At 32.6% G+C, this 15,442-nt stretch overlaps 2 protein-coding genes across 2 annotated transcripts; both read right to left on the bottom strand.

Moving 5' to 3' along the window:
- Positions 1-1,102: 1,102 nt before the first annotated feature.
- On the bottom strand, positions 1,103-3,253 carry LOC143597727 (putative aquaporin NIP5-1). Its single transcript, XM_077076142.1, has 4 exons — positions 2,989-3,253; positions 2,070-2,489; positions 1,924-1,985; positions 1,103-1,402 (listed from the first exon to the last, which is right to left on the bottom strand). The coding sequence occupies exons 1-4, from the start codon at positions 3,205-3,207 to the stop codon at positions 1,216-1,218; spliced, it is 888 nt and encodes a 295-aa protein (XP_076932257.1). The 5' UTR covers positions 3,208-3,253; the 3' UTR covers positions 1,103-1,215.
- A 3,816-nt stretch (positions 3,254-7,069) lies between these two features.
- On the bottom strand, positions 7,070-11,036 carry LOC143597728 (protein FATTY ACID EXPORT 4, chloroplastic-like). The gene is made up of 4 exons (XM_077076143.1): positions 10,670-11,036; positions 10,520-10,584; positions 8,095-8,182; positions 7,070-7,685 (listed from the first exon to the last, which is right to left on the bottom strand). The coding sequence occupies exons 1-4, from the start codon at positions 10,938-10,940 to the stop codon at positions 7,576-7,578; spliced, it is 534 nt and encodes a 177-aa protein (XP_076932258.1). The 5' UTR covers positions 10,941-11,036; the 3' UTR covers positions 7,070-7,575.
- Between the last annotated feature and the right edge of the window lie 4,406 nt (positions 11,037-15,442).

Genomic DNA, 15,442 nt, shown 5'->3' with positions numbered 1-15,442 from the left:
AATGTACGTTAAGCGATTATTGTACTTTAACTCACCCCTATACATGCAATCTATCATTAAGATTTTTAATTAAAAAAGAGTAAATTATCTTTTTTGTCATTTACGTTTGTTCACTTTACAGTGGTTGTCCTTTACCTTTCATGAAACGTCTTTAATGTTTAAATTTTGTCACCTTTTGTCCGTTCTACTAACAAAAGTTAAATTTCTCTGTTAAACCCAGTAATGTGCTTTTTACAGGAGGTCCGTATGGTCATTTTAGCCCAAGGGACTATTTATGTAACTAATACAAAGATTTATATTAGTTGTTAGCCAACATCGCCATCATCTAAATCAATCGATTAGGTTTCCAGTGATATCATATTTTGAGGTTTTCGCGTGAATCTATGTGGGTAGTTATTGCACAAATCAATTAGGGTTCATGGTGGTGGTGGTGAAATATAAGCAGTCATATCGTTGTTGGTCGCATCGCTGAAAATCAATTAGGTGACTGAGGTGTCCCAGTTTTAAGAGAGAGAGAGAGAGAGAGAGATTCGATGAGAGATTGAGTGACAGGGAGAAAAAGCTTGAAGAGGACAATGAAGAGGGCCGTAGCATTAGCTTGCCGAGAAAAATTAGACGCACTCAATGTTAGAGAGAACATTATGTAATATAGGGTTAAGTATGTAACCCCTCTTTCCTTTGCGAACCTAGATTACAATCATCAATACAAGAAGTTACATTTACACCTTCAATTAGAAACACTTTGTGTGGCCAATTTTTTTTTACTTTTGTTACCTTCTTGCTAGTGGCTTCAATAAAAAAACTATAAAAGACAAAACTGGAACAGTCGTTTGGTTGTTGCATATTGTGAAGCTCAAATAACTGAAGTTGGGATCTACTTAAACACACCACAAAAAAACCTAATTAACTAACTTTTGAAAACAACCTAACCACATGCATTACAAACTTACAAATAGAAAAAAATGGGACAATGGAGTTTCAAAATAAAGATATGAAATATTACAACATTGAACAACGGAGTGATCAAGCTAATAGCAAACCATATAACATACATTCGATTCTCACATCACACACTTGCATTAACCTACACCAAGCTAGTTCCAAGGGTCATGCAGTCACATAACATCCCCTTTTATTAGTATTCCACACACCCAAGTAGAGTAAAAAAAGACAACCATTATATTATATATACTTTGCATCCCGGTCGTCGATTAATTATCGACGGAAGCTTCGTGGTTGTTCTCCTTCACCCCCTTTAAGTTTCACAAGTGTGTAGACACCAGCTCCAGCCAAGGCTCCAAGTGTAGGTGCCAATAGGTATACCCATAGCACCGTGTAGTTCCCAGTTGCAACCGCTGGACCTAGTGTACGAACCGGATTCATTGAACCACCACTTGATGGCCTGCATGCCATGCATATTAACCAATCAACAATCAAACAAACAAACAAACGTATTCAGTAATATCTCATTCATAAATATTGTTGAAACTAAAGGGAAAATTATACCAAATTCATCAAACCCTAATTCGATAAAGAGCTTGAAATTGAATTTAAATAACTAGGATGTTCTTGAAATCGATTACTCTTTCAGATTAAACCATTTGTGCACTTACAATTGATTTAATCGGATAAGATCAAGAAACTGAAACAAGAACCTGACTTGAATTGATGATGAAGAAACCATTGCTTCACAAATCCTCTGTGTTCGTTTGAATGTTTCTATGTATTTTGGTTGCAATATAAATTGCATATATATCCCAAAAACCGTCGATCATAATAACATATTCACTTTACACCCCTTGAGTTTATTCCATGTTTAATTATTAGCCTAAAACGTCTTAACTAATAGGTTTTATCTATAATATATTAACAAGAATATGTATAAGCCATATTACTAAAATTCCAACAAATAAGACCTCTTACCCTGCAACAAGAATGTTGAGCATAACAGTAGCTCCAACTGCAATACCAGCCAGTTCTCCCACCTAAATATTGTACATATTTATATTATTCTATATTCCATTGGTTGATTGAGAAAATAAATTAAACTGGAAGAATGTTATACGTACTGCACGAGTATCAGTAGCAACCGCGGTGACGACAAATAGGAGATTGAAGGTGATGAGGAACTCAAGTGCAAAAGCTTGACCAGTGCTAACAGTAGGAACAGTGACACCACCAGACATGAAGGGGTGAAAGATGCCTTTGAGTGCAAAGGAAGCACATATGGAGGCCGATACTTGGGCTAAGATGTAGGCAGGGACTTGGGCCCATGGAAAATGACGGAGGGCTGCGAACGCAATGGTGAGAGATGGGTTCAAATGGGCTCCTGAGATATGACCAGTTGATAATATTATTATCATCACGGCTAGGCCTGCGCATGCTGCGTTCCCGATTAGTGTCTCGGAGTTTGAGTATTTTTGGTTCACTATTGGTCCCGCGGTTGCTGCAAACATCAGTATAAATGTTCCCACAAATTCTGCTCCCAACTGCATATTCCAACTACCGTCAAAGTTCGATTCTATTACTGAATGGCCATTTTGGCCGATGAGTTTGACAAAATAGCCTTAAGACGACCTTTAATCTTTTTAAAAAAAAATCATTTGACTTTTCTTGTTTTCAGTTAAAAATTGTTTTAACTAAATACTGCTACTCCGACGCGACAGATCTTGACATGGCACAACATATTTCTATATCGCGTAGAAGAACGATTTTGCCGCATAAGATGAACATGTGTTGTGCCAAAATTGAAATCTACTACACCAAGAGTGACTTGTTAAACAATAATTAATTGAAATCAAAGACTATTTTGTTAAACTCATTGGTTATTTAGTCATTTTGTTGATTTTCTCAAACAATTTAAGGGGTTGGCTAAACGTACTCCACCAAATAAGTTGAAAGTTGTGCAACAAACAAAATAAAATAAAAAGAATGGGGGTACGTTTAGCACAACCCAAAATATAATATTAACTGATAAAAAGTAAGTACCTTTCGGGTTAGGGACACATCAGGAGCTGGGAAATCAGTGAAGCAGGTGTGCGGTGCACCAAAAGATGGCGCGGCAACAGGAAGGCACTTGCAATGGGGCATTGACTTGCGGTCATAGTCCAACGAATCGATTCGTAGAGACGTGAACAATGGACCTCCAGGGGTTCCAGGTGTGGCCGGAGCTGATACTGGCGGTGTGGGACCATCTTTACTGTCCATTTTCAACAAAAAATATAAATGCTAGAAACTAAATATATAGATTGTGTTTTTGGTTTTATTTTATTTATAAAATAGAGTGTGGCTAGATATCTATTTTTTTTTTTTTAGTTTTTTTTGGTTTTAAACTGAATGAGTGGATAGATAGACAGAAGTTACATACTGGGGAGATTTTTATAAATGTTGTATTAAGGAAGAAAATACTTAAAGATAGCCAGAATGAACTAGATGAAAGCAAGAAACAGTTTCAAAACTATAATCATAAAATGCAGTTTTAAATTTTAAACTGAAAAGAAATGAATATTTGTTTATAAATGTATGATTAAGGAAGAGAAAGAATGTGATTGAGGTTGAACACAATGTGTGTTTATATACTTAAAAGTGGTTTGGATATAGAGTTTATATAAGCAAAAAAAAGCATAAAGCTGGTGCCAATGTTGATGAAATGAAATGGAGTGGGGTGGACTGTGGGTCATGGGATTATACTGTTTGCAAAGGTGCAAGGGAGGAGAATATAAAGGTCAACTCTTGGTAATCCACACAGCCTATCAATTTCAACCATGCTCACATCACAGGTAGTGGCTATAGCTATCATTGGCCATTTTTTATATATTTTTTAATAATATATTTAAAAATTTTAACAGTAAATACATTTTCATCTTGGCGCGGGACCGAGTTATAAACCATCACGTTGTAGCATACGAAGACGGAAGAGTAAAACCAGATACATTTTAACAAGCGTTCGAAAAGATCTGATTTAGATAAAAACATAAAGGTGTTTAGCATCTACCCTTGATTCTGATGAAGAATGAAATATTTTTAATAGAGTTTCAAGATTAAAATATGTTGTTTTTCTAGTTGTTTTAAAAATATTTGTGATTAGATTGACAACTAAGAAATTGGTAAATCACACAATTAAGAAATTGAATACAAACTTACAAACCACAAATTCAATACAACTCATGAATTGCTTATTAAATGAGTCAATAAATAAAAATTGGAATTGATCAAGTTCAGAATTCTCGACCTAATTTTTTTTATCTTACATACTTCAATCAATCTGGATATGAATCGATTAAATGGGCTATCAGTCCTTACATAACTATTTTAATATGCAGGGCGTATAGGATATTTATAAAGACGTATAAAATATGCATATAATGTGAGTGATTAATCAAAAAATATGAAGTAATTGATGTGACTAGAAAGAGCATACAAAGGTGGATATATCTACCGACACCTCGTTCTAAACAAGCTCTATATTTTAATCTTGGGTACTCACTTGAAATCAAGAGCTTCAATTACAATTCATATTGTACACTGTATTTTATTCAAGTTAAAACATATTCACACATTTAGTAAATGTCACATAATTTTGAAAGACACCCATCACTAAAAAAGCTAAGAGAATAATCCATCATTTCTGAAAGAAACATCCTATGAGAAAACGAAAAAAAACAAAAAACAAAAGTAAATATGAGTTTTAAACCGTTGGATTCAATTGTTCACGAGACATACCATTTATTTAAATAAACATTTTGATTTTGGCCAAATATCAAATCCTATTTCACATCAATTTCAAATACGTATAAATAAGACTGAGTGTTATGGCTGGTTTTAATGATGCCCCACCCTTCATATGGACGGTTTTAACTTTTAACTAGCCCTTTCCACCGACACAAGGCCCAGCACTCTCGCACCCACGTCTTTGCCCTTGGCGCCCCCTTATATCAATACTGAACCTCCTGGGGGGGGAGGGGGGGGGGGGGTCAGCTTTCATGGCCGTGGGTGAGGCCCCACTTGGGAAATCATAACACTCGATCGGTCTAATTAAAACCATACAAAATACTAGGTATAAAATAATTGTTGAATACACCATAACAAACCCTTTCATTATGATTGACCACCCTTATGATTTAAGTATTTCTTTTTGCACTTTCTTTCCACTCCGATGCATGTTTCCATCTCTAAACTAATGGTCATATTTCCATCTCTAAACTAATCAAAAACGTCCCCACCCCATCACACTCTGTCGGTAAGTTTTGACTTTGCAACCATTTTGCTTGTTCTTGGCTAGCATTGCATTTGCATACAACCGGGCCATTGGTCGCTATTCAAATCCTGACCCGGCTCGAACCACCATCATGACTCCGAATTATGGGCTAGTAGGATTTGTTGTTTTCTCCCCTACCTTTTATTTGTCTAGTCAAGAATCTTCTTTAGTAACATCACCACAACACTTGCCCCTACATGCACTATAGAGCCAATGTTTTTCATTATTATTATTATTATTATTATTATTATTATTATTATTATTATTATTATAATATCAATACATTGCCTTCCCCAACACCCACATCTCTAGATTCATAAAATTACTGTTAAGTGGCTAGCTGATTCGTTTATTTAACCATGCCGAGGCTAGAATTAGAATTACGGGTTTGACTCTTGCTCGATGTTAAATAACATGTAATTTGAAATCTTTGGAATTTCGACGTAAATAGTGTTGGATTAATCTTGCATAAGTACGGGGAGTTATATGTCGTACTTACAACCTTAGGATTTTTTTAGTTGGTTTTTTCCATAGTTGTTATTAATCTAGGGGATTGGTAGGTTTAGAAATAGGGATTATTTGTGAGTTAAACGATTAAAAATAACTTAAATAATGTCATTACCTTTAACTGTAAGGGGTAACTTAGTTATAAAATTCATAGTCATGAGTTAACCTAAATAGTGTCGTAACTTTTAGCTGTACGGGGTAACTTAGTTATAAAATCCATAGTCATGTGTTCACAATTCTGTTATGGTATCTTCAAAGGTTGAATTTTTCCGTAAGGCTTTTAATATCGTAAATCTAAAGAAACGTTAGGCACTTGCTCTTATACCAAGTCACGTCGAATGAAGTATGAAGTTTTTAGGGCGGTTTGGTTTGGTTTATGTAATAAGGCGCTATATGCCTATATATATGTTTTTATAATTGTTCATGTCTTTTTATTCGGGTTAGAGTAAATTTCCAACAATCCGGTATGATGATTCTGGTGCATTAATATACATAACTTCAGAATCAAATTTGGTATCTAATCTGGGATCCACCACTCAGGTGAAATGATTGCTTTTAAGAATGATGGAATCGACCACTAAACTTGCGCTTTAAAATATTTAAATACAATTAAACAAAAGCTATTTGCACCATACAGAAACCTCCAGAACATTTTAATATATGTCATTAGCAAGATGCATGTCACCAGTTCACATGAAACATATTGAATTGGTTAAAAAAATATTTTAAGTAATTGGAATAGAAGAACTTAGATTAAAAGAAACCGAAATTAAAATTTATTAAAAAGGTTTTAACTAAAGGTTTGTGCATTTGATTGACAAAAAGGCTTTAACTAAAGGTTTGTGCATTTGGCCGTTGCAGTGATATAAACTTAAGGGTCTTAACCTATATATTACACACGAGACTTTTATTAGTGAAAATTGATTCGGTGATCGCAAATTCTTTGATTGAAATCGTTTACATGACAAAACTTAAGGAAATTCATTTCAATTCCATTTTCAATATTCTTTTCCGACAAAATAGATTAGAAATGAAATTCATATTACGGCTCTACTAAATTCCAACAAACAAAATATCCATGCATCATTCACTTCTTAGGCTACGTGTAATGGGACATTAAATCGGTGGATAAAGCCTCTACACCATCCTCGGGCATTACACATATTTTTCACTAAAAAAATATAAAACGTGGCTGAAAATGACTTTTAAAGAACATTAACCATTACACATGGCCTTAGAGCAGAGCATCCGCTTCCTAATTAGTAATATTACGAAATCCATATATTTTAAGGAAAAAAATAAAAGTTTTAACATAAAAGACTCCTACAATCTCACTTTCTTCTCTACTTTTGATCTCATTCGTTCTTTAATCATATCCAACCTAAACAAAAGTCTAAAATACACAACACATTATTTCAGTTCATCATGCTTAAAGTTACACCATGGTTTCACATTAATCCAAAAGTAAGCATTTTAAGTTCTTAAGGCTTACCACAAATATTCACCACAGTTACAATCTTTATGTTTCACACCAATGTTTTGAGTCTTTTGACACATGACAGGACAAGCTTCCTTATTTGGTATGTACGAAAATACACATATATCTGCCTCCACTAATTTATGCTTTTGGGAAACAAACCATGTTCTACAGTACTTCCTTTTCAGTTCCAAAATCAATGTCACCTTAAACAGTTATTATCTGTTATTATTATTCTCATGTTCCAACTTAAATTTAAGAAAAAACACACTTAAGACAGACACAAGAGTAGCAAACCTACAACAACTTGAAGTGATTACATCTTACTGTTACATCAGATCTTGTCTTGTAAATAAGCTGAATATGTCAACGCGGTTAAACTTATTGAGATGACTAATAGTAAACCTGCAGGGATTACTTTGCGCGTGGATGCAAAACGGATGCCTGCATTGGAAAATAAAACTTGATGAGTTTTGGTCATTAGACAGTACTTTTATTAACTATAAGAGCATTCACATCCTACTCATTATCCCTATCTCTATAATTACACAAAAAAACAATATATTTCTCTCTCCTGTTCAATTAAATAATATTTTTTATACCTTTATTATTACAGTTTTCTTTTTCCTCTACTCACAACCAATCCAACAAATATTAAAAAATAAATGTGGGCAAACAATGTTCCCCAAATGTTTCCCCAAATTTAAAAAAATCACTACATTTCTCTTTCCACCCTATAATTTACACTCACAATCACTTACAACCTCACCCTATAATTTGCAAACTCCCCACACATAATTATAGGGGATGGGATGAGAATGCTCTAAAGAATGATATATATCTAAATTCATACCAAATATAGCGGCGAAAAGAAGAGAAGCCCCAAATGCAAGTGCATCCCCTGTTTCTTTAGTCTCGGTTGCTTGCATAAGATAGTAGGCCTACACGATATAACCAACCATATAGCTCACATAATCATTAAGTTTTCAACACATTGTTTCTCAATTCATGAATAATATTGTTGGTTTCGGGGTGAGCAAAACCGAACCATAAGCAAAAAACGAACCGTTGACTGAAAAAATTAATCAAAACTAACCATAAATGAACAAAACTAACGGTTATGACTAAGTGAATCTGATTAACCGACCATTCAGTTATGGTTACGGTTAATGTGTCTTCGTTAACCGCAACCGAACATTTAAATTTATGTTGTAACTGTTTATAACATAGACTAGTTTGAGGCCCGTGTACTACACTGGTAGTTCTTAAAATACAATATTTAATAAATAATCAGTATACAAGAAACAATAAACCCGTTAAACACTATTACCACAATTGTTGTACAATAGTCTTTAAAACAATTTTAAAGTAATAGATAATTATAAATATCAAATGCTTGAAAAAAATAGGAAGTAAATATTAAATTAACAAATTTTGAAGCAAAAATTCTAAGAATGGTAACTATTATTTTATTAATATAAATTTGTTAAAAATGTGGGGTTTAATGTAGGAGTGACAAGTGGCAAAACTTGTAGTCTTTTATTAGAGAGTATAGATTGGAACACCATAACAAAGCTTGAACCCATTTTCAACTGGACCAAAGGAAAAAGTATGTGTTGGCCAATTAATTGAACTTAAACCGAAACTAATGGCCCATAACCAACGGTTAACCGACCATTGGGTTATGGTTACGGTTAAACAATCTTCCATAACCGAAGCTCGAACCAACTTTGCACACCCCTACATGGGTTCAATGTGGAAGCCGAATTAGAGACAAAGAAATGACGCTATGACTGGCCTTGTTTTGTTCATTCTAGCCCATTAATGTTTTCTTGGTGGAAAAGTTGTAAACCCTAGATAGGATCTCTATTTGAACATCTTTGTACTTGTAATTAGGGCTGTAAACTGAACGTTCGGCGAACAGTTTGTGAAACGTACGGGGAAGTTCGTTTACGTTCATTTAATAAAGTCCATTTAATTAAATGATCGAACATGAACAAAGGGTGCGTTCGCTCATTTTTGTTCGTTCATTTGTGTCCGTGAACGTCCAGTAATGTGTTCAATTGTGTTTGTTTACGTTCGTTTGTTTATGTTCGTTAGTTAAAGGTTTGTTCTAAATTTTTATAAAATTTTATTGTAATAACCAACCTAACATTTTAATTTTATAATTTTGTTGTTTATGTTCAGTCCGTTTTATTGGTTTGCTTTATAAAGTCTAGAATAGATTTAACTAACAACAAATCTAAGTTATCTAACTGGGCTTCATTGACGTTATCAGAACAAAACCACCAATTGGGGGATGATTATATTATTATTATTATTATTATTATTATTATTATCTTAAGTGCTTAACTTTATATTTAATTAAGGTGTTTAACTGATTTTCTCTAATGTTTTGGATATAAGATATTTATTTTTTCATCTTTTGTATTAAATAGTACATGTTCGTTTGCGTTCATGAACCGTTCGTGAACAAATTTAATTCCTTAACAAACGAACATGAACAAGATTTTCCGTTCGATTAGGGTTCATGAACAAGTTTAATGATAAACGAACGAACATGAACAAGGCTTCGTTCGGTTTGTTTACAACCCTACTTGTAATTAGGGGTGTTCAGAAAAATCCAAATTCAAATCCGTATCCAAAAATCCGAATCTGAATCCAAATTATCGAACTAATCTCGGAAGCCCAAATTTTTGGATTCGGATTCGGATAGTGATTTTGAAAATTATCGGATATTTGGATATCTGAAATTATCTGAAGTATTATTTATAATTATTAAATAATTAATATTATTTACAAATTTCGGATATTTTTAGGATATTTTAGACGATATTTCGGATATTTCGAATAATTTTCGGATATCGAAATATTGTTAAAATAATTCCATAACTTTTTTATAATTAATTATTTATTTTCAAAATTATGATACTAGAATCCGAATATGAAATTCTAGATATCCGATTTTGAACACCCCTACTTGTAACCTCACATCACGAGCGTTGACATAAGTCAGCTTTTAGACAGAACCACGTAAATCCTTGTCTCTCTTATTCATTTACATCATTATATTAATGTTTTATACGCGATTAAATATCTAAATGAAAACAAATTGATAATCCTTGGGCGGTGTATCATGCATGCATACATTATCCCTAATCACAAATCACAATTTCCTAACTACAAAATTTATATTTTGTAAGTATCAAATTATCATCATTTTTCTTTGTCTGGAAAACATAAATTTTTAATATCACAAATCTAATTATAAAACTTACAGCTCCCATAAGAGCAGCCCCTGTAAGCCCACCAAAAAGCGACCCTTTACTTCCTGATTTATTATCTGCTTACAAAACCAACATCATAAACTTAAACTTAACAGCAATTATTAATTAATTACTTTGCATACTACAAATTAATAAACTTACAGGCAAACAAACCACCGCCAAGAAGAAGAACAGCGTAACCTGCAGAAGCTACAGGTACAAAATCTTGAGCAAGTTGGCATTTGCAAAGATGGGTAGTGTTTAATTTTGGATTTGGTTGGACTGATGGTAGCCGCCTTAGCTTCTGTCCGACAAAAGGTGATTTAGTTACTGTTGCACTTGTAATTGCAGTTGTTTGGACACTGGTCGTTGTGTTTCGATGTGAATTGAAATGGTTAAAGACGGGTAAGTGATGACAAGTTAAGGATGCCATTGTTTCTCTGTGAATTGATAGCTGAATGATGAAGATGAAGTAGACCTAAATGGCTAACTCATACACAGTTTTCAAAAAAATGAGAAAGAAAAAAAATTGTGAAATTAAATTATTAACTAGGTTCTTTCGGTTGGTATGAGTTAACCGAGTAAAATACTAAGGTTGTTCTATAGGAGGGGGTGTTTCGAAGCCTTTTCGCAGTGTCATATCAACATCGCGTGAGTATTGGGGGCATCGAAGTCTCAACCTATAAGGTTGTTCTCTATAGTGGATTACTGGTGGGCATCGAAGTCCCTCCACAGTGTCACACCATCGCCACGTAAAAAACGGGGTTTCGAAGCTCTTCTCTATAGCGCCCTACTGTGATTTAAAGCCCATTGGGAACCTTATTACACACACACACACATATCTATACTATATAATAAACAAAGCTTTCTAAGTGTCACATGTCATCACCATGGTAATCCTTACCAAATTTTCCCTCCTCTCCTTATATTAAATACAATTTCTCTTTCTTATTAATAATTTTATTTTATTTTTTTTCTTTTCAATCTTTCATTCTCCCTTTTTAATAATTATTTTCTAATTTAAATTAATTAGTTACTAATATTAGGTTTTTATAAGTAACTAATTTTCATGTTAATTTTGAACAAGGTTTCCAAAAAGTAAGGTTTTAAATATATTAAATTAGTTGATTAATATTGAGGTTTTATAAGAAATGATATTATTGGATGAAGAGACAAAATTAATTTAATATTTAAATTTTAATAAACTTTAACTTATTAAATATATATAATATTTACTAAATTACAAGTTTTTTTTACCTTTCAAACCCTTAAAAGACAAATTCATTGTTGATGTATTTTTAGTGTTGATGTTAATTTAAATGAGCGGGTTTTTATAACTGGTTAAAGTATCAAGAATGATTCAGGTTAAAACAATTTATAATTAGAATGAGTTTTGGCTCACGGGTTGGTTTAAAAAAAGAGTCACTTACAACTTCTTTTTTTTTTAATTTACTTTTTAATCAAACCATCGTTTATGTTAAGCTTATCATCTTAAAAATATACAAAAATATATAAACACTAGACTACATGTTTTGTTTTTTAGATGGATAAATAAACTTCTTACCTTAGAAATACAAATGTTAGACATTAACACATTGTTAATCAGACGATAAATTGACTTTGTATATCGTTCTATTATTAAACATTTCAAATATATAGATTTCTTTAGTGAACGAGTTATACCTGCACCAAAAAATGAGGTCATTCAAGAAATTAGCAAATGTTTGTAATCCATGTTTTCGGAGATGAAAAATATTACCATTACTCAGATGGTATCTATCATACGTATAATGATACATTACAAGAAACTATTTATTTCTTGATGTTTTAAATGACCTCAAAATATAAGGTTATCAAGTTATAGATTAGTCCTTAAAGATGATGTTGAAATGATGATGGTTAAATGGTCTATGCAATGAAACTAAAATACATGTGAAAATACAATATGATAACTTTGTTATAGAAGCAAAAAATATATCCAGAAATAATACTAGAACTCACACTTTTATTCTTAATAAGAAAATTTCTACACCTTTAGATGAAATGCTTAATTTCAAACAACGAAATTTTCACTTTATTTTGTGTTTTACAATTAAGATTAATAAAACTAAGGCCAGTCACCATAGATGGTTCGTTTATTTTTTAAACAAATTATTTTAACTCGTGGCCAGTTATGGGTTGCATTATATAGAGTTCAAATTACAAACAATGTAAAACTACTAAGTTTTGATATAAAAAAGTAAAGTTACAAGTAAAACTATAAATATTGTGTACAAAGAAATATGTAAAGATTAATGAATTTTCTAAATTTTTATTTTCATATTGTGTAATGTATAATTTATTTTATCGTATAATATATCTTTATATCTGTTGAACATTTTTTTGTATTTGATTATATATTATTATTTAAATAAATTTATTTCAACCCGTGTGTTACACGGGTAACTAACCTAATATATATATATATAGAAAAATGTTCAAATAAAAAACAATTGTTTTGTGAAAAGTGTGAGAAAACTTTAAAATAAAGTACACCACCTAAATAGGACACTATACCATGTAAATAGAAAACTATATAGCTTTTAGAAACTACCAATCTCAACCACTAGATCCTAAATCTAAGGGTCTACATCTATTCTTATGTTTCTCACAAAACTTTTGTTTTTTACGTTAACCCTAATAGATGGAGACAGAGAGATTGGCATCAATCGTTCCAAGGCCCCCCTTCCACGCCCCACTACGGTGTTTCACGCCCTTGGCGCCCCAAAGAAGCCCCCATACGCGCACATAGCGTGGAGTCTAACGTCATGTTGTGGTTTAAAACACCTTTACCGCTCCAAAAAGGAGGGCCCACAAAAAGCACGAAAAGACGTTGGTCGTTCTGAACCCCCCCCCCCCTCTCTTGAGTGCCCCTTGGCGGTGTGCAGAGGCTTCGATGTCCCTAGGAACCCCTTCCGCGCCCTAAAGCGTAAAGCCTAAGGGGGGGGGGGGTTGGGTGAGTTTTTAAAATTTGCTTATTTGTTTTTTAAAAAGCAAGAAGTGTTTGGCAAAGCTTTTTCAAAAGCTTCAAATTGAAGCTTTTTAATAGTGGTTTTTACTTTTCAAAAAACAAATAAGAAACATTAAAAGCTCACCTAAACACCCCTTAAATTGAAAATTTTAATATCAATGCAGAAAATAGTAGCTACCATATGACTTTATAAAAAGAAAATAAATAAACTATTAGAAAAAACAAATGCAGCTTATGATTAAAGCCTCACGAATTTGGTATGTATCAGTTACGTTTTTTATGCTATTGGCACTAAACCCAAAAAATAAATTAATAAATGCCCATAATACTAGTATATCTTTGGATACATAAATATAACATATTTAAAATGACATTTATTCGATAAATAAAACACAAGTTTTGTGGCGGCGAGTCAACACGAATTTGGTCAGTTTTGATTACGTTTGCTACGTTACCGGGATTGAAAAAAATGTTAAACAAAAGACATTAGATGAGGTGCACAAGCTGGTACTGTCACGTGGACCAATGAGGTTTAGTGGCACCAAGTTTCACTTTTTATCTTATAGTGTTGTAGAAAACTCGTTGGGCGCTAGTTGAACGGTGTGATAGGGACTAGCGATTAATCAGAATTAATCAGACTGAAATTTATATGTAGTTTTTCATATATACATATATATACCAAATTTTACATATAACTATTTTACATTTTAACGATTTTGACCAAATAACGACTAATAGGTGGAGTACCAACTAGCGATTAATTGGAGATTATTTAATCGACGCCTTTGTGCAATTTTTACAACAATGCTGATGCTAATATATATATATATATATATATATATATATATATATATATATATATATATATATATATATATATATATATGCATAAGTTATATTCCAACCGATTAGTTTTGCTCGGTTATTCCCAAAATGATATACAGGATACATTTAATGAATTACCAAAAACAATGTATATTAGATAACTGAATTAAGTCGTAGTTTCTTTGGATATCATCGTTTAATAAGATCAAACGGACAACGAGGTGACATATATATTTTAAAATAAGTGATGAGTATGGAAACGCCATGTGACACCGTTTGATTTTTGAAAAATTGAAACAAAAATTATATAACGAGTAGGTGGCCTCAACTATTAATTCGGAGCTTAAGACATAAAATCCAGCCTTATTGAGGCCTTCTTACAATTTTATGTTATAAACCCTTATATTAACATTTAATTAGATATTGTCTTAAGTTTTAACATATCATCAGTTAACAACTTTAGCAAAGGTAAAATATTGAACAAGGGTTTAAATTTTTCCAAAGATAATAATCTCGTGTTTCTCATCAGCTTAGGAAACAACTTGATATGGATCGACACTTCATGAGAGGATATGGTTCTAGCTCAGACTCTTCATGTGCGCTATTGCGTACCATAGCTCGGCTTGAATGATTGTCAAAACAAAAGTTCGTCATCTACTCGAACGTTTTGACACTCTTAGTCCCAAGATTTATATTATTGCGCCTGTTGACAACTTGAGAAGGAATATTAGAGTACAGTTATAGAGGCTATATTTGTAAGTTCTTTTATGTTTTATGTTGTATTGTTTACCAGATTCAGTTAAATGGTAATAAACAGTTCCTTTCGGTTAATATTAATATCGCTCCTATTTTTCTATAAATAGCAGGAGTCCATGCCAATGCATGTATTCATTAATTGAGAAATAAGAAAAACACTTAACATAATAACTATGCATTAACTCATTATAAAAAATATATAAAAATGTTTATATAGGTTAACATCACACCTATGCTAATTAAAAACAACCCGTTTCAATCCAATCATGTTTATATAGGACAACATACGGGTCATCAAGATGACCCGTATGTTGGTACCATCGGAATAGACAACCATCATCAGC

Source organism: Bidens hawaiensis, unplaced genomic scaffold (assembly GCF_021521415.1).
Source record: "Bidens hawaiensis isolate Kalapana, Puna unplaced genomic scaffold, B.hawaiensis_p1.1 tig00048949_1, whole genome shotgun sequence".
NCBI lineage: Eukaryota > Viridiplantae > Streptophyta > Magnoliopsida > Asterales > Asteraceae > Bidens > Bidens hawaiensis.
This window is presented reverse-complemented; position numbering and strand designations above follow the sequence as displayed.